The sequence below is a fragment of the Gobio gobio genome, assembly GCF_949357685.1.
Source record: "Gobio gobio genome assembly, chromosome: 10".
In the NCBI taxonomy this organism is placed as follows: domain Eukaryota; kingdom Metazoa; phylum Chordata; class Actinopteri; order Cypriniformes; family Gobionidae; genus Gobio; species Gobio gobio.
This window is the reverse complement of record NC_137116.1, coordinates 22,672,853-22,691,748: the sequence shown is the minus strand read 5'-3', so window position 1 is coordinate 22,691,748 and position 18,896 is coordinate 22,672,853. Positions and strand designations below refer to the sequence as shown.

Genomic DNA, 18,896 nt, shown 5'->3' with positions numbered 1-18,896 from the left:
CTTCTTCACCTTCTTCTTCTTCTTCACCTTCACCTTCACCTTCTTCTTCTTCTTCTTCACCTTCTTCTTCTTCTTCTTCTTCTTCTTCTTCTTCTTCTTCTTCTTCACCTTCTTCTTCTTCACCTTCTTCTTCTTCACCTTCTTCTTCTTCACCTTCTTCTTCTTCTTCTTCTTCTTCTTCTTCACCTTCTTCTTCTTCTTCTTCTTCTTCTTCACCTTCTTCTTCTTCTTCTTCTTCTTCTTCTTCACCTTCTTCTTCTTCTTCTTCTTCCTTCTTCTTCTTCTTCACCTTCTTCTTCTTCTTCTTCTTCTTCACCTTCTTCTTCTTCTTCACCTTCTCCTTCTTCACCTTCTTCTTCTTCTTCACCTTCTCCTTCTTCACCTTCTTCTTCTTCTTCTTCTCCTTCTTCACCTTCTTCTTCTTCTTCTCTTCACCTTCTTCTTCTTCACCTTCTTCTTCTTCTTCACCTTCTCCTTCTTACCTCTTCTTCTTCTTCACCTTCTTCTTCTTCTTCACTTCTTCTTCTTCTTCACCTTCTTCTTCTTCTTCTTCACCTTCTTCTTCACCTTCTTCTTCTTCACCTTCTTCTTCTTCTTCTTCTTCTTCTTCTTCACCTTCTTCTTCTTCTTCTTCTTCTTCACTCTTCTTCTTCTTCTTCACCTTCACCTTCACCTTCTTCTTCTTCTTCTTCTTCTTCTTCTTCTTCTTCTTCTTCTCAGCTCTTCTTCTTCTTCACCTTCTTCTTCTTCTTCTTCTTCTTCACCTTCTTCTTCTTCTTCACCTTCACCTTCTTCTTCTTCTTCTTCTTCTTCACCTTCTTCTTCTTCTTCTTCTTCACCTTCTTCTTCTTCACCTTCTTCTTCTTCTTCTTCTTCTTCTTCTTCTTCTTCACCTTCTTCTTCTTCTTCTTCTTCTTCACCTTCTTCTTCTTCTTCACCTTCTTCTTCTTCTTCACCTTCTTCTTCTTCTTCTTCTTCTTCTTCACCTTCTTCTTCTTCTTCACCTTCTTCTTCTTCACCTTCTTCTTCTTCTTCTTCTTCTTCTTCTTCTTCTTCTTCTTCTTCTTCTTCTTCACCTTCTTCTTCTTCTTCTTCTTCTTCTTCTTCTTCTTCACCTTCTTCTTCTCTTCTTCTTCACCTTCTTCTTCTTCTTCACCTTCTTCTTCTTCTTCTTCTTCTTCTTCTTTCTTCTTCACCTTCTTCTTCTTCTTCTTCTTCTTCTTCTTCTTCTTCTTCACCTTCTTCTTCATCTTCTTCTTCTTCTTCTTCACCTTCTTCTTCTTCACCTTCTTCTTCTTCACCTTCTTCTTCTTCACCTTCTTCTTCTTCACCTTCTTCTTCTTCTTCTTCTTCTTCTTCACCTTCTTCTTCTTCTTCTTCACCTTCTTCTTCTTCTTCTTCTTCACCTTCTTCTTCTTCTTCTTCTTCTTCAACCTTCTTCCTTCTTCTTCACCTTCTTCTTCTTCTTCTTCTTCACCTTCTTCACCTTCTTCTTCTTCTTCTTCACCTTCTTCACCTTCTTCTTCTCTTCTTCTTCACCTTCTTCACCTTCTTCACCTTCTTCACCTTCTTCTTCTTCTTCTTCACCTTCTTCTTCTTCTTCTTCTTCACCTTCTTCTTCTTCTTCTTCTTCTTCTTCTTCTTCACCTTCTTCTTCTTCTTCTTCTTCACCTTCTTCTTCTTCTTCACCTTCTTCTTCACCTTCTTCTTCTTCTTCTTCTTCTTCTTCTTCTTCACCTTCTTCTTCTTCTTCTTCTTCACCTTCTTCTTCTTCTTCTTCTTCTTCACCTTCTTCTTCACCTTCTTCTTCTTCTTCTTCTTCTTCTTCTTCTTCTTCTTCTTCACCTTCTTCTTCACCTTCTTCTTCACCTTCTTCTTCACCTTCTTCTTCTTCTTCTTCACCTTCTTCTTCTTCTTCTTCTTCTTCTTCTTCTTCTTCACCTTCACCTTCTTCTTCTTCTTCTTCTTCTTCTTCTTCTTCTTCTTCTTCTTCACCTTCTTCTTCTTCACCTTCTTCTTCTTCACCTTCTTCTTCTTCTTCTTCTTCTTCTTCTTCTTCACCTTCTTCTTCTTCACCTTCTTCTTCTTCTTCTTCTTCTTCTTCACCTTCTTCTTCTTCTTCTTCTTCACCTTCTTCTTCTTCTTCTTCTTCACCTTCTTCTTCTTCTTCTTCTTCACCTTCTTCTTCTTCTTCTTCTTCTTCACCTTCTTCTTCTTCTTCTTCTTCTTCTTCACCTTGTGGTCAAAAGTTATAACAAACTTGACAAAAATGCTAATAACTTTAGATTAAATTAGCCTAGTTTATTGAAACTGATCCTAATACAGTCATTGGCTGATGCCGAGCACATAGATACCAATTTTTCCATATTTGGCTAACTTTCTTGTCCTCCATCTTGTTCTTTGCTAAAAACATACTTTTGCGAACTCGTCCTAGACGGTTCATCCGATTTGCACGAAAATTTAACCAGATCATCTTCAGACGATGCTGACAAAAAATCTTACAAATCAACTTGATTCATCAAATCGTTTTCGATAAACGTGCAAAAAAAATTTACGTAGCGGTTGCAAAAACACACTTAAGGCAATATCTCCGCAACGCTTTATCGTGTTCAAACCAAACATGGTACATGTCATCACAAGCATGACTTGAGGCAACATGCAGTGTTTCGGCGTAGCGCCACCTACTGGTCCGGAGATACAAAAAATGGCTGTTTTTGCTTGTAACTTTTGAACCGTTTGTCTAAAAATCATAAAAGTTATCTTGTTAGATTCAGGACGGCATGCCGAGTCATCTGATATTAAATTTTACCATATCGGCCATTTTGGCTGTCGGCCTTTTTGAATTTTGTGCTAAAATACTATATTTTACAAACGCATTAGTCTATCGTTACGAAACTTGGTATGTGCCTTCCACACCATGCTTTGAAGGTACTCAAAAAGTTTTGGGCAGTGCCACCTTGTGGTCAAAGGTTATAACAAAATTTACAAACATGCTAATAACTTTTGATTAAATTAGCCTAGTTTAATGAAACTGGTCATAATACATTTATTGGCTCATGCCGAGAACATAGATACTAATTTTGCCATATTTGGTCAAACATCCTGTCCTCAATGTTCTTATTTGATCAAAACCTACTTTTTCAAACTCATCCTAGACCGTTTGTCCAATTTCCACCAAAATTGAATCGTATCATCTTCAGACTGTGTCAACAAAAATTTAGGGATTTTGTATCAATAGATGAAATCGTTTTTGTAAACCGCAGCGACGAAGTTGAGCCATGATGCCAAAATGACTCTTGAGGCTGTATCTCTGCAATGCTTTGACATATTGGCATCAAACTTTGCATGTGTCATTGTTCCCTTATTCTGACCACACCACATCAATTTCGTAATTGTGCCACCTATTGGTCAAAAGTGATAAACCATTAACTTATATTATCAGTGACTCTATACATGATATTTCAGCCATTTTGCCTAATCTTCTTAAACTGTATAATTGTTCATTGTTGCAGTTGGTCTGACACTCTCAGACTACAATGCATTTTTCAGCCTTTTGCTTAAAATCATCTTAAAACGTGATTAATTGCTCATTGCTCCAGTTGATCTGACACTGCCAGCCATTTTGGCATGTCTTGTCTTCTTCTTTGCGCTTGGCCCCGGTATTGCTGCTTGCAGCTATATTTGTTACTGTCTTTACAGTGTGTGTACTATCACTGAGCTTTAGGAAGCCTCAGGACGGAGCTGGAGTTTAGTTATGGTAATGGATATTTGTTTCCGAAATACGCGCTGTACATGTGTAGACCAATCACAACAGACTGGGCCATCTGACCAATCAGAGGCTTGCGGAAAAGAGGGATTTAGAGAGACTGATTCATCCATCAAGTTGTTAGAGAATTATTAAACATTTGTGGTGATGTGCAATGTATATTATGAGAAAATTAAACGGTTTTTGACCTTTGATGCATGTAAACCTGTTGTTGGAGACCTCCAAAACTAAATTAGGAAACTTTAAAATAGCATAATAGGGACATGTATATAACATAAACCAAGAATGAACAATGCTTCTGCAGGATTTATTAATCTTAGTTCATGTTAATCTCAACCTTTTCAGATCCAAAGTTGTATCTGTTAATATTATTAATATTTCATGCCATGCATGAAATAGCCTCCGCACAGACGATAAGGAAATTCTTTTAATCAAACCATATTGTTGATGAAATAATATGAGAACAATAAGTGCTGGTTAATAATAATAATGCTTCAATGTTTTTGATTTTAAAAAAGTTTAATATTACAGTAATAATAAACATTTAATATTAGGCTGTTGTTTCAAATAACATCACTGAAGAGAATGAACAACTGTAAACTGAATATTTACTATACAAAATAAATATAATATTACAACTTATTGTTGCACAACATCAAGCACAGGTTAACTAAGTTATGTAGTCAGAAGACCTGGCTATAACTCCTGAGAAGAGTGCATCGTTGCTTAAGAAGTCTGCAGGAGGTCACCACCTCCTGAAGTAGACTTGACCAATGAGATTGTTGGGATTTCCAAGCGGTAAGTTCCTTTGGAGCTTTTATGGCTCTTTGTTTTAAACATGAAATCAAAAGGGTCTGTGCCCATTTATACTCTAATTAATGCAACAAACACATATTGCCTCCTAGCAGAACGTGACATACATGAAAGTCACGACATATATAAGGTTACCTGAAATATTAAGCTGTTCATAAGACATTCATAAGTGACATACAATGCACCTTTACAAGATGTTTATGTGTGTACATACAAGGTCCTAAGGTACTTGTTTATTTATAGACGGTTTGTCTATAACTTGAGGCAAAAGCGTGTGTTTTACAGGCTTTGTGGCTCTCCCCTGTGGACTTTCCATGTGGCCAAATTCCTTTGGGGTCGTAAAACGTCTTATCAGTTATGTTTCCAGGGTAGGGAATCCCTCGAGGATCCTTCTCTGTTGTGTTGGGGGAAGGTCTGTTACTAAGCACAAAGTATTTCAAACATATTTGTTAAATGTAACAGGCAACTATGTGTCTGATTTGCCTCAATCACTACAATGATCACCATTACAATGAAACGCTGCGGGTTATTAACTCAACGAAACGCATCCTTTATGAGATTAATCTGATGTTTATACTACATAAACTTAATATTACGACTTATAATGATGCAAATGCACAAGCGTTGACTCTGCTGGTCTAAATGTGTTGTGGGCGCTCTTCCCAGAACAGCGCGCTGAAACGCATCATTCTTTTAATTGTGTTCTCATTATAATTTTATGTAGCCTATTCCACAGATTTGTGCTGCGCATGTTGCACTGAATTGTATTTTCCTTTTCGAAGTGATTCTAATCTTATCAAGCAATTTAAAACCATCATGCCGGACAGTGTGTGTCTGAAGTGTCTCACCTGAAGGAAATAATAAATGTATCTATCGGCTTGAATATATCAGCCTAATGTTTTTATCGGATCAATAACATGAAATTTTTTTATTTATTGGCAGATAACGATATGTTGTCGATATATATCGTGCATCCCTAAGTTAAATAATTTGAAGTAAATAATTTGAAAATTAACTAGATTAAAAATAATTAATATTATAATATATATATATATAGACACACATATACATATATGAATATCTGATTTGGGGTTGTGTATATATATATATATGTGTGTGTGTGTATGTATATATGTATATATGTATATATATATATATATATATATATATATATATATATATATATATATATATATATATATATATATATATATATATATATATATATATATATATATATATATATATATATATATATATATATATATATATATATATATATATATATATATATATATATATATATATATGTAAGGTGGAAAATAATCAAAGATATTTGAAATGGAACAAAATCCTCTGCTTTGCTGTTAACTGCCATCGTCGTGATCAAGATATTGAAATTGACTCAACCCCTTCCCCCTTAACCCCATCAGAAGGGCCAGGTTGAGTTAGAAAGACAAAAGAATGATTGGCCGGCTGGCCAACAGGTTTTCGCACCTTTGATACAATGGGGGAAGTTTTGTCTGATTGGTTATTTTCAAATGTCTCACGGGTTGGTCTGATTGGTCAGTTTTACAAGAGTCAGATTTGAATTTGGTGACATCAGGGAAGAGTATAAAAGAGGATTTCATCTGTAGCTCGCTCTCTTTGGTTTCTCTGGCTTTCTCTGGAGAGAGCTGTTCTTTAGCTCTCTCCCTTTCTCTCTCTCTCTCTCTCTCTCTCTCTCTCTCTCTTTCTCTCTCTCTCACAGGTAACATTCTAGGCAGAGGCCTACAGAGCATAATTAAGGGTTTATGTTTTACATTTATTTGAAACGATTTTAAGTGTAACCATAACCAGTATTTGTGTTTCCTTTTAGAAGAGATTTATGTCCATGATGTAATTGACATTTTACATTTACTTGATTGTTAATAAATTGTTACATTTTGATCCTTTCTGAATTAATCTGTAATTATTAACTATCTCCAATGTGGAACGGTATAATTGCAACAAAGGGTTAAAACGGAACGATTAAATGTATGATTGGCTATCAAATATAGATGACCAAACAACCGGTTGGGATTCTCTTCTAAATGCGACAACTAAATGAAATGGAGTCAGATAAAGAATATTATAATCAAATTAGTGCTGGGCATCGATTTAAAAAAATTAACTAATTAATCGCATTTTTTTCTGTAATTAATCGCAAGTTTTTAATATTTTAAGTTTTTAATATTTTGATATTGTAATAATTTCAGTTACTCTCCAAATTAATGTATAAACAATTTAAAGACAGCATATTTTAAATATGTGTTGTATTGTAATCTTTTTATGAATGAAGGCCAGTATCACTGATACTAAAGTCTCTATGAAACATTAATGACGTTACATTACAGTATAACTGAAAGCTCATAATTTCAACATTTATTAGGCTTTAAAAAAAACAACTTTTAATTTAAGTGAACTTAAAACAATCTTTACATAAACCCAAAATAATAAATGTTATATTTACCCATGGCCTTCCCTGTTATACATATACATAAATGTAATAGTTATCAAACACCTTTCTTAACTGCATAAATAATAAATGAAATATAGATGAATCATCATTAAAGCTACAATTTTCTCTGTTCCCGTTGTTCTGTGATGAACATTAATGACAGGCATCATCTGTGCTCCTGTCACTTTAAGAACAGCCGCGGATCTGACGCGCTGTCCCGCGCATCTCATTTCCTCACAACTCTTTAAGTTCATTTAAGACGTTATTTAACTAATTTAAGACTCCTAATAAGAGAATACTCAAAATCCTCTGTGTTATTGTTTGTTCAAAGGCAAAAGAGAACTCGATGTGAGCAGGAAACTGACGCAAGTCTATGCGTCGTGTGTGTGTGTGTGTGTGTGTGTGTGTGTGTGTGTGTGTGTGTGTGTGTGTGTGTGTGTGTGTGTGTGTGTGTGTGTGTGTGTGTGTGTGTGTGTGTGTGTGTGTGTGTGTGTGTGTGTGTGTGTGTGTGTGTGTGTGTGTGTGTGTGTGTGTGTCAAGAGTGTCCCTTGATTAGATGACATGAGACGCATCCACACAGACAGGACACTGACACACACACACACACAGGACATTGGCATACAGCGCGTTCGCTTGTGTCTTGTCGCGCTTGGAAGCATTTACATGAATAGGAGCGTGATGATCACGTAACGCTAAGCAAAAATGGATGGATCCGCGTTAACGTGTTAATTTGCCCAGCCCTAATATATATATATATATATATATATACAACCCCAAATCAGAAAAAGTTGGGACAGTATGGAAAACGCAAATTAAAAAAATAACTCAATGCATATTTACAAATGACATGAAGTTGACCAGACAAAACATTAAATATTTTGTGTTCATATTGTCTGCAATGAAATACAAGTCAAAGTAAATTTAGAAATCACTTCTTTTTTTTGTCTTCTTTTTTTTTTGCGTTTTCCATACTGTCCCAACTTTTTCTGATTTGGGGTTGTATATATATATACAGTGAGGAAAATAAGTATTTGAACACCCTGCTATTTTGCAAGTTCTCCCACTTAGAAATCATGGAGGGGTCTGAAATTGTCATCGTAGGTGCATGTCCACTGTGAGAGACATAATCTAAAGAAAAAAATCCAGAAATCACAATGTATGATTTTTTAACTATTTATTTGTATGATACATAAATGTATTAAAAATACTACTACACAAGAGGCGTGATAAACGAGCGTAAATTAAATGACTCTGTACACAATTGGAAAGTCCTTTAACCAATCAGACCACAAGAGGCATGATAGACGAGCATAATTCAATTGACTCTGTATGCAATTGGAAAGTCCTTTAACCTATCAGACCACAAGAGGCGTGATAGACAAGCATAATTCAAATGACTCTGTATGCCATTGGATAGTCCTTCAACCAATCAGAACACAAGAGGCGTGATCAACAGTCAATGACCAATCACTTCTCTATCCGTCATCGTGTTAAACCCGCCAATAGCGCTCCAGGTGGATAAGCCAGTCTGTGATTGGTTCCTGCAAAAGTGTAACAGAAGCAATAGAAATGAATGTACAGGTTTCCAGACTGAGTTGCAGGGCGAAATTAAATCGGCTGTAGATCAGGCTGGGCTTACCCAGTCTAGTTAAGCGCTTCATTGTACCGTTGATCATCTTTAGCTTCAGCGTGCGCAGCTCAAACAGCAATGCTATGATTGGGACTGTCATATACATAACATTATAATGAGAACACTATTGTAATAAACCGTTGTGAATTATATGGGTTTAGTTGCAGTGTTTCAGATGTTGTTGTGGGGAGGGCATCCATAACAGGAGTTACACATTCTGACCACCGCAATGCATTCACAGTCATAATTTTAAAGCAGCACTAGGTAGGTTTTGCTCTAGGGGTCCCCCTACAGTTGGGAAACAGTATTGTCCTCTACTACTGTCGTAAACTCTGTCATCCTACATCACGGGATACATTGCACGTGCATTTGTTGACATGACAACTATGATAGCCCTGAACACTGCAGGAGTTCACATACAGGTGTTCTGCTTGCGTCGCATGTGAAATGTCTTCATCCCAGGTATAGTGTCATATGTTTCATGTCATGAATATAATTTCAAGGGTTTTATTTTTTTCTCGCCAAATGATCGCGATGCTCACGTTTACAAGCCAGCGTCATTATAGTTAGGGATGCACCGATATGAACATTTTGGCCGATACCGATAACCGATAATTCTTAATATTTGAAAGCCGATAACCGATATATTGGTCGATAAATCTAAATACAAATTTTAATAAACTCTGAGAGCCTGATTACAAAAACAAAAGGCTCACCATTAAAAGCCATGTCCCAAACACTTCAACATAAATCAAACCTATACACTACAGTAGCCTATTTGAACCAGTGTGAGATTCCTTACCTTTTCAAATTAATTTTACACTCCTATGGCCAATTTTTTTTTTTTAACACTTTACAATAAGGTTTAATTTTTGTTAGTATTAGTTAACCAACAATGAATGAACAATACTTCAACAGGATTTATTAATTTTAGTTCATGTTAATCTCAACATATTCAGACCCAAAGTTGTGTCTTTTAACATTAGGTATGAACTGTGAATGGACTGTTACAAAACACAAACATTTTATTACTAAAAGAAACAAAAGTTATTGCTCTCTGTTTGTTCATGATAGTTAATGCATTAATAAAATGAGACCTTATTTGTAAAATGTTACCAAAAATTATATTGTCTAAAAAATAAAAATAATATACCTAAATAATGCAAACAAGTAATTGAACAGCATTACTTAGGCTGCATAATAAAGAATCAGAATGCAAGTGCAAGAAATAACCTCCGCACAGACGATAAAGAAATGGTTTTAATCAAACCATATTGTTGATGGAAATGATACGAGAACAATAAAAGTGCTAATTATAAAAAATAATGCTTCTGTGTTTTTGAAAAAAAAATATGTTTAATATTACAGTAATAGTAAACATCTGTAATATTAGTCTAGTCTATTAGGAATAATGTTGCTGTTTGAGAGCGCGCTGAAGCTGGAGAGAATGAACGAACAACCATAAACTGAAGCGCTTAGAAGTTTAATTAACAACTAAACGCATCATATATGAGAACAATCAGATATTTATACAAAATAAATATAATATTACAACTTATATTAGCACAAAATCACGCATAGGTGAAGGGTTATAACTCCTGTGGATGCTCTTCCCCTGTTTGAGAGCGTGCTGAAACTTAAGATGATCACCGGTACAGTGAAGCACTGCGGGTTATTGACTTAACGAAACACATCCTATATGACTTTAATCAGATGTTTATACTACAAAAACGTAATATTACGACTTACATATGCTTAAAATAACGCGAATGCACAAGCGAACTTGACTGTGCTGGTCAGAATGCGTTGTTGACGCTTCCCACAACAGCGCGCTGAAAAACAACTAAACCCAGAGAATTCACTACGTTTTATAACAGAAATATTCTCATTGCAGTGTTATGTATAGGACAGTCCCAGTAGTTATTAATGCTGTGCATTTCTGTTTGAAATGCGCGCGCCGGTACAATGAAGTGCTTTACTGCATCGTTAATTAACTCAACCAAACGCATCCTATATGGAATTATATACACAAAATAATAAATATAATATTACAACTTACAATGGCACAAAAGGCTGTGAATGCACAAGCAAACTTGACTGTGCTCGTCATGAAGGTGTAACTCCGTGGGCGCGCGCTGAAGCTAAAGACCGGTACAATGAAGTGCTTTACTGCATCGTTTATTAACTCAACCAAACGCATCCTATATGATATTACATACACAGAATAATAATAAATATAATATTACAACTTACAATGGCACAAAAGGCTGTGAATGCACAAGCGAACTTGACTGTGCTCGTCATGAAGGTGTAACTCCGTGGGCGCGCTCTTCCCTCAACAAACGCGCTGAAACACAACGCTCTTTTACAGCCTATTCTATTCTCATTATCATTTTATGTAGATTATAGAAGACTTGCGCTGCACATGTTGCACATAACTGTATTTTCCTTTTCGAAGTGATTCCAAACATATTTAGAGCAATTCAAACCCATAATGGTGGACAGCGCGTCCGTCTCAGCTGAAGGAAATAATACATTATCTATCGGCTTGACTATATCGGTCAAATTTTCTTATTGGACCGATAACGATAACATCAAAAATAATCATTTATCGGCCGATAACGATATGTTGCCGATATATCGTGCATCCCTAATTATAGTAGCCTAGTCTATTGGTTACCGTTTTACAGAATCTATATGATACTTTAATTCAATGAGTTGTAGGTAATAACCATATATCGTCAATATTATAATATCAAGATACCATAGATGAATCTGCAAATTTGAGAAATCGATTTGTATTATAGCTTGAGGCAAGACAAATAAACAAATATCACAGACATGTTAGGTATCCTAAAATATGATTTTGTACGTCTTATGTATTTACTTGCAAGAATGTAGCCCCTCCTCCTTCAGCTCACGTCAACGAGCAAACGCTGGCCCAATGTTGATCCTCGTCCTGCCTTTAATCCGATCACTTTCTCGTTTCCTCTTTTTGCTTTTCTCCGAGAAAACCTTTGCTTTCTTATTTTTCTGTGCTGCTTCGGCCATGACTATAACATCTGGCAAACAAACGATAGTTGGGCTCGCACGTCTGAATTTAAGGAAGTGGTGGTGGAAGTGACGTACATGCCGTAAAGCAGTCGAATTTTGTAGTTCTTTTTGTTCTCGGGTTACTACCCGAAACCCGAAGTTTAAATGTACGATTAAAAACGATACAAACCCCGTCAGGCTATGGCAGACGTGTCATTCAACCTATTGTAAGTCGATGTATCATCACAAGAGTCTTGAAAATATATTATGAAGGTTGAAAAGTTACCTAGTGCCGCTTTAAGTTTATGTAATATTGTATAATGTATATAAAAAATATATTTGATTAATCTCATATAGGATTTTTGTTGAGTTAAATAATGTTAACTATTACTGTAATATTAAAAATATTTAATATTTTTTCAAAAACATTTATGTATTATTAACTAGCACTTTTATTTTATTGTTCTCATTTTGTACATTTTTGATGAAATGATGATTTAAAATAATTTCCTTATTGTCAGTGCGGAGGCTATATCATTTTATCCATGGCACATGTATTTTCTTTTTTTATATAGTAATGTTGGCCAGTAACTTGTTTCCATTATGTAGGCATTTTAACACTTTACAATAAGGTCTCATTTGTTAATGCATTAACTAACATGAATTAACAGAAAGCAATAACCTTTGTTAGTGTTAGTTAAAAAAATATTTGTTCATGTTAGTTCACAGTGCATTAACTAATGTTAACAGAGACAATTTTGGATCTTATTTTTAAGATTAATTAAACTTTGAGATTAACTAGTAGGGGTGTAACGGTACACGTATTCGTATTGAACCGTTTCGGTACAGGGCTTTCGGTACGGTGCGCGCGTGTACCGAACGGTTATGAATGCAATTTGTGCGGAACACACTTCAATCCGAGTTTCCACACAAACATATTGAGTATTCAGTCCATTTTGTCACGAAATTCAAACGATAAATGCCGTTTTAACACTCTATAATGTGACGTGACTGATAGACAGTGTTGGGGAAAGTTACTTTGAAAAGTAATGCATTACAATATTGCGTTACTCCCTTAAAAAGTAACTAATTGAGTTACTTAGTTACTTTTTAAGAAAAGTAATGCATTACGTTACTTTTGCGTTACTTTTTCTCACCTGGGCTGGGCTTGTTTTTGTAAAAAAGTTATATTTTTGTGCAACTGTAAAGACCTCTTCATACCAAAATTTAAATAAGCCCCAGGCTGAGGTAAAAATGCAAATTCACGCGTGAACAGTAGAGGGCGCAGCTCTGCTGTGCTGCCATTCTGGATAATGGTAGAATAGGATGCAGGAGAAAAAAGTTTTACCAATAAAAACAAAAAATGGTCAACAAAGGTCTGCAGCAAGACATTGGTAAATTAAATATAAAGGTAGATTAAATGCATAAAATAGGTTGTTTTATTTAACATTAAATTATTGGAGGTTTGCATAGTATTCTGATTTTGCATTTGACTGATTTTATTCATTTTGAGGAATACTGAATCTTTATTGTGCAAGTGAGATAAATAAATGCTCACATTTAGTCTAGAACTACAATAACCATCATGTTTGCACACAACGCCTCTGCACTTATTTTTCTCAACATGGGGGCAGGAGAGCTGTCAGTCAAATTAATGTGAAAAAGTAACTTGTGTTACTTTTTTTTTTTAAGTAACTCAGATATTTTGTTGTATATTTGAAAAGTAATGCGTTACTTTACTATTTACTTGGAAAAAGTAATATTATTACGTAACTCAAGTTACTTGTAATGCGTTACCCCCAATACTGCTGATAGACGCACGAGTGAACGCGATCATCTCTTCCTAAAGAATAAACATAAACGAATATCTTAAGGTATGTTGAGGAGACATTACAACTTACTGAACCGTATCATATGTTGTGTAATCGCTCCATCGGTGTTTCAACCGCGGAAAGACAATAAAACAGCTTGTAAACAATGTCATGTAGAATGACGTTTACCTCAGAAGTCATTCAGTGTCCACAGCTGTGAGTTCACTAGAGAGATTAACTCTTTCACTGAATACATGCACTATATTAGCCTATATATTCGTTATATTAGCCTATATATATTCATTATATACTACTTAGCCTGTAAGTGATGTCTTGTTTGTTTAATGTATGTTTAAATAAACCTGTCATGAAAATTACAGCCACTAAATGATTAGGCCTATATTTCAACAACGAATTGGAGAAAAAATTATAATAATTAGATTTAGAAGTTAATGCAATAACTGCCTTATGTGAAGCTTATGAGTGTTGATTATTATATCTAAAAATAAATAGCAAATTAATTTAGGCTAATAGTTTGGGCTCTGTTGTTAATCTTTAATAGCAATATGCAAGTAAGGGCTCACTATATAGTTTACAGCATTATCTTTAAGAAACTTTTAGTTATAACTGAATTCATTTAAGGACACACACATTTTTTTTTAATTAAACCACTGTTGAATAAAAATTAATAAAAAGCTATTTTGTAAAACTGCTGTTCCGAATCCGTACCGAACCGTGACTTCAAAACCGAGGTACGTACCGAACCGTCAGTTTTGTGTACCGTTACACCCCTATTAACTAGGGATGGGAATTTTTGTCAATTTCTCATTTCGATCAAGTATTTCAGTATCAAGATGCATGTTGACTAAATTCAAGCATTAAAGAGAAAACGGTGTCTTCACTTTTATCTTTTTACACATTCATTTCTCACATATAATTGAATGAGGAAAGGAAAAACAAAAGAATAAAAAAGCATGTTGACTACTTGAACATACATTTTGCTCTCCTTTCTTTCTGGCCAGCAAATTTCTCAATGACTCTCTGATTAAAGTCAGTCATCTCAGTAGTGTCATGACGTTTACATTGTTCAGTCAGATATTTGAGGTCTCTTACCCCCGTTGTTGTCCACAAAACTTCAGTACCGACACTTAGAAATAAAAGACAGGGAAAGCAATAAAGGGCATTGCTAACAACACATCCAGCCAGCCACCTACGTTTCTCATAACAAGCTTGTGAAGCTCAGAGTGCAGCTGCGTCCTCTGTCACTGGCCTGCTGCTGGATTTGTAAATCGCGTTGGTCCGGTTCGGGATCCTTTATACGTTTTTTTCTTCCAACGAACGCCTTGTGAAAGAATTTGGTTTAACTGCTGCCATCTCTACGAAAGTGATCATCCTAATAAGGTTTTGGCGGAGTCGGAGTGACTGTGTCGCCCGCACACTTTCGCTTTAGTGGCCAAGAGTGTAAAGTTGAATGACAGATGACGAGAACCAATCAGATTGGATAAAATAACACCCATCCAATTCTGATTCGCCAGGGACGCAACAACCTGCGTCCGGAGGAGGATCTTTAAGAACCAATGAGAGACCAGCTTCAGGTCACATACTGCCCGTATATTTTTAGACTCGCACGCATGAAACCGCATGAAACATTGAAACATATTGAAGAACATATAAAGTAGTTAACCCATCAAAGCCAGTTTTTATTAAATGCTGAGGCTCTTACTAACAGCCAGCACATCGTATGAGTAAACTATTTTATTTTTATTTCACTTTTATATCATTTTTGTATACATGTATATTTCTGGAATTTTGATGGGGGCGGCGCCCCAGCGCCCTCTATATTGACCAGCCGCCACTATTATGTACATGACAGATTGGCTCTGCACATCTTGCACTTAATTTTATTTTTCCAGATCAAAGTGACAGACATCACTGCGCGTTTTCGAAGGCATAAAAACATAGGTCTACTGTTTAAAAATATGAGAACGAAATAACGTTGCTGCATTAATTTCATCAATGTTTTTGAAAGAGAAAAAGCCTATCTAAAAAGAATATAACCGTCTCAAATAACCCAGAGTGGATAATGCCGGGCATTGCATGTGAGCTGAAACTGAAGAGAATGAACACCAGTTGGTAACGGCAGCGCTTTACTAGCTGGTTATTAAACTCAACCAAACGTGTCCATATGAGATTAATCAGATATAGACAACATAAAAGTAATCTTACTACTTGCATCTGCAGAAAAGGACGAGGACGCGCACGCGCACATGAACTTCACCGCGCTTGTGGATTTCCATTAACAGCTGATACATGAGGAACTAAAGCACAGATAATTTACAACATTCTATTACAATCTTGTTTTCATTATAATGCGATGTATATGACAGATTAGCGCTGTACATCTTGCATTTAACTGTATTTCATGATCACAGTGATTCCAGGCATCACTGCAGTGTGCGCGTCAGTTTCACTTTATTTCGGCGGTCCGGAAGACGTGCTGTCTAACGCTAACCAATCAAACCTCAGTTACCGCCAAAAATGCTGCAATAACCAATCAGAAAAATAGACTAAAATAAATATATTAGATAAAATAAATATATTTTTTAAAGTCAGGGCGATCATAGTTTTCATGATCGATCGTCGCTGTCACGTTCGAGTACTCGTGTACTCGATCACTGTTGCCCATCCCTAAGATTAACCTCAACTAAGATTCATAAATTGTTCATTCATTGTTGGTTCATGTTAACTAATGCAAAATGAAACCCGATTTCACTTCTTTGTTTGCGTTTTAACATGCTAAACTCTGTAAAAGTTTTCAGTCCAATTATCCAGTTAGCAAATTCATGCATTCAAACAATCAGTCCAAAGCAGCGCTATTGTAAAGAGAACCAGGTTTATTAAATCAGAGATGGCATAGAGAACAGTAACTTGCGTCCAGGTTTTTTTTTTTTTTTTGCATTAAAACACAAGCTCTGTCATAATCTGTCATTGACAGAGCGCGAGCCCTCACGCATCGCTGTATGGCCAGATGATATGCAAAATATGTGTCCCGGCTGGATAAAGCAAAGCAGCTTCTCACTAGTAAAGTTTTGGTGGATGCGAATTGTAATCAAGGTAAAGACAGTTGCGGTGACGGACTTGTGCTTGCTTAATGTACGACTCCTGTACGTTATATTGATGCGCAAACAAACTATGCTATTATTGCTTCGATAGCGACAACAAATAAAGGTTGTTGGAGTGCTAGGAATGGATGTGAGAAATCTCTAGAAATCTCTCCTGTTATCATGCTAACAAATGTCAATATGCATGTCTCTTCAGGCACTCATTTCCAGCGTGTGATCCCAGATGATGGACTCGCAGCTCAAAACCCCTCGGAGGTGAAGCGCATTGTCTTCTGTACAGGAAAAATCTATTACGAGCTCACACGTGAACGCAAAGCACGCAACATGGAGAACTCTGTGGCTATCACTCGCATTGAGCAGGTACCACCATCTTCAGTAGAAAATCAACAATGCTTGTGTTCTTTCAGTAAAGACCTATATATTGTAAAACGGTGGTCTGATTCACTCTTTTGCTCCTCCCCAGCTCTCTCCTTTCCCGTTTGACCTGGTGAAGGCTGAGACTGAGAAATATCCCAATGCTGACCTGGTCTGGTGTCAAGAGGAGCATAAAAACCAGGGATATTATGACTACGTCAAGCCCCGCATGCGCACCACCATCCATCGTGCCAAGCCTGTCTGGTAAACTCTTGTCTTATCATATAGCTGTGCCACTCCAGGTGCTCTATATTCTCACAAATCCTCACATTGACTTTCTGTGCACAGGTATGCTGGCCGTGAGCCTGCCGCTGCCCCAGCCACTGGCAACAAGAACACCCATCTTCTGGAGCTGAAGCGTTTCCTCGACACTGCCTTTAACCTGGACGCCTTCAAAGACCACATCTAAATCTGTCCTCCAATCAACAAAGAAAACAACTCACAAACCCCCCATTCATTCCGGCAACCAAATACACTACACCAAACCATTTTATTCATCCCATAAATCATAGTAATACAGTTTATCTCATGTTCAGTATCATGTATCCACAATTTTCAGTTCCTGTTGTTCATTTTAAGTCTTTGTCACTGTTGTTGCCTAGTTCAACAACACCAAATTATAATAAACCACAGAAAATACATATTCTCTTGCTTGAGCAAATAAATAAACATTAATGGACTTAATGTATTTTCAACCAAAGCTCAATTCCAATCCTTTAAGAACTTCTCCATATAGTAATCGGCATCTTTTGTCTCCAAACTCACTTAGATTTTTCCTAAGCTTTCATGTAGGTTTGTCATGAATTCTGTATGCTACATGCATCCCAACTCTCAACTGCTATATGGATTTAATTTGTATGTTTTAGTTTTTCTTTCGTTTTTTCTTTCGTTAGAATAAGGGAGAATTTTGGCACATACATTTGTCGTGTTTCATTAGTGGACAAGACTGGTAAAAAAGTAAGTGATAAAAATGACACTTTATCTGTACCTTTGCACTGTTTTCTGGTAAGAAGAAAAAACAGTTGGTTTTCAAGTGGATGTTGCAGTTCTATGATTGTATTTATGTAAAAATGACTTTATATTCAGAGGAAGAAAGGCTTGATGTCAAAATCAGGACAGTGTGGAAATTCTTTGCTGCACCTTTACATGTACAGTATGTGCCTCTGTTCTCATCCAGTATCATCTATAGATTGCATTTTATACTCTGCACACTTGGCTAATCATTGATGCAGCCTTGTGCAGATAAAAATCCCTTCATAACCATCCTAGCCATCTGATAACGTGTGCCATACAGCCCAACCCAGCAACAGGAACCTTTAAAATTGCAAACAAGACAGAATTACAACCGTTTGTGGTCACTGTTTTAAATGGAAACCTTTTTGGCTTTTTCAAAGAGAACGCAAATAATTTTATTTATTTTGATTTTTGAGGAATCAGATTGTTCTTGTAATGGTTTAGCTTCATACAATAAACTCATAATCTTCTCAAATATCTGAAGTTGTTTGTTTATTTTAAAAAAAACTGGATTGTTATGCAAAATGGCATGGTTTTTTTTTTTAGCATGACAACCTATGCTAATAGAGTCCAGCTCAGTGGTCCTCAACTAGGGTGGCCTCAGCCTTTTTAATATTGTGTTGGACAGTGGGGGGTCTTAAAGGGATAGTTCACCCAAAAATGAAAATTTGTTGATTATCTGTTTACCCCCCAGGGCATATAGGTGACTTTGTTTCTTCAGTAGAACACAAATTAAGATTTTAACTCCAACCGTTGCAGTCTGTCAGTCGTTTAATGTATGTAAATGCTAACAAAATCTATGTGTGTAAAACCT

At 36.1% G+C, this 18,896-nt stretch overlaps 1 protein-coding gene across 9 annotated transcripts in view; it reads left to right on the top strand.

Moving 5' to 3' along the window:
• ogdha (oxoglutarate dehydrogenase a) overlaps positions 1-18,561 on the top strand; it is a 135,443-nt gene extending 116,882 nt beyond the window's left edge. For all 9 annotated transcript variants that reach the window (XM_079827901.1, XM_079827899.1, XM_079827897.1 and 6 more), the window contains 3 exons: positions 16,851-17,014; positions 17,118-17,272; positions 17,357-18,561. In XM_079827901.1, the coding sequence (XP_079684027.1) occupies positions 16,851-17,014; positions 17,118-17,272; positions 17,357-17,477 (440 nt within the window). In that variant the 3' untranslated portion in view covers positions 17,478-18,561. The remainder of the gene's footprint in view (positions 1-16,850; positions 17,015-17,117; positions 17,273-17,356) is intronic.
• Positions 18,562-18,896: the final 335 nt, after the last annotated feature.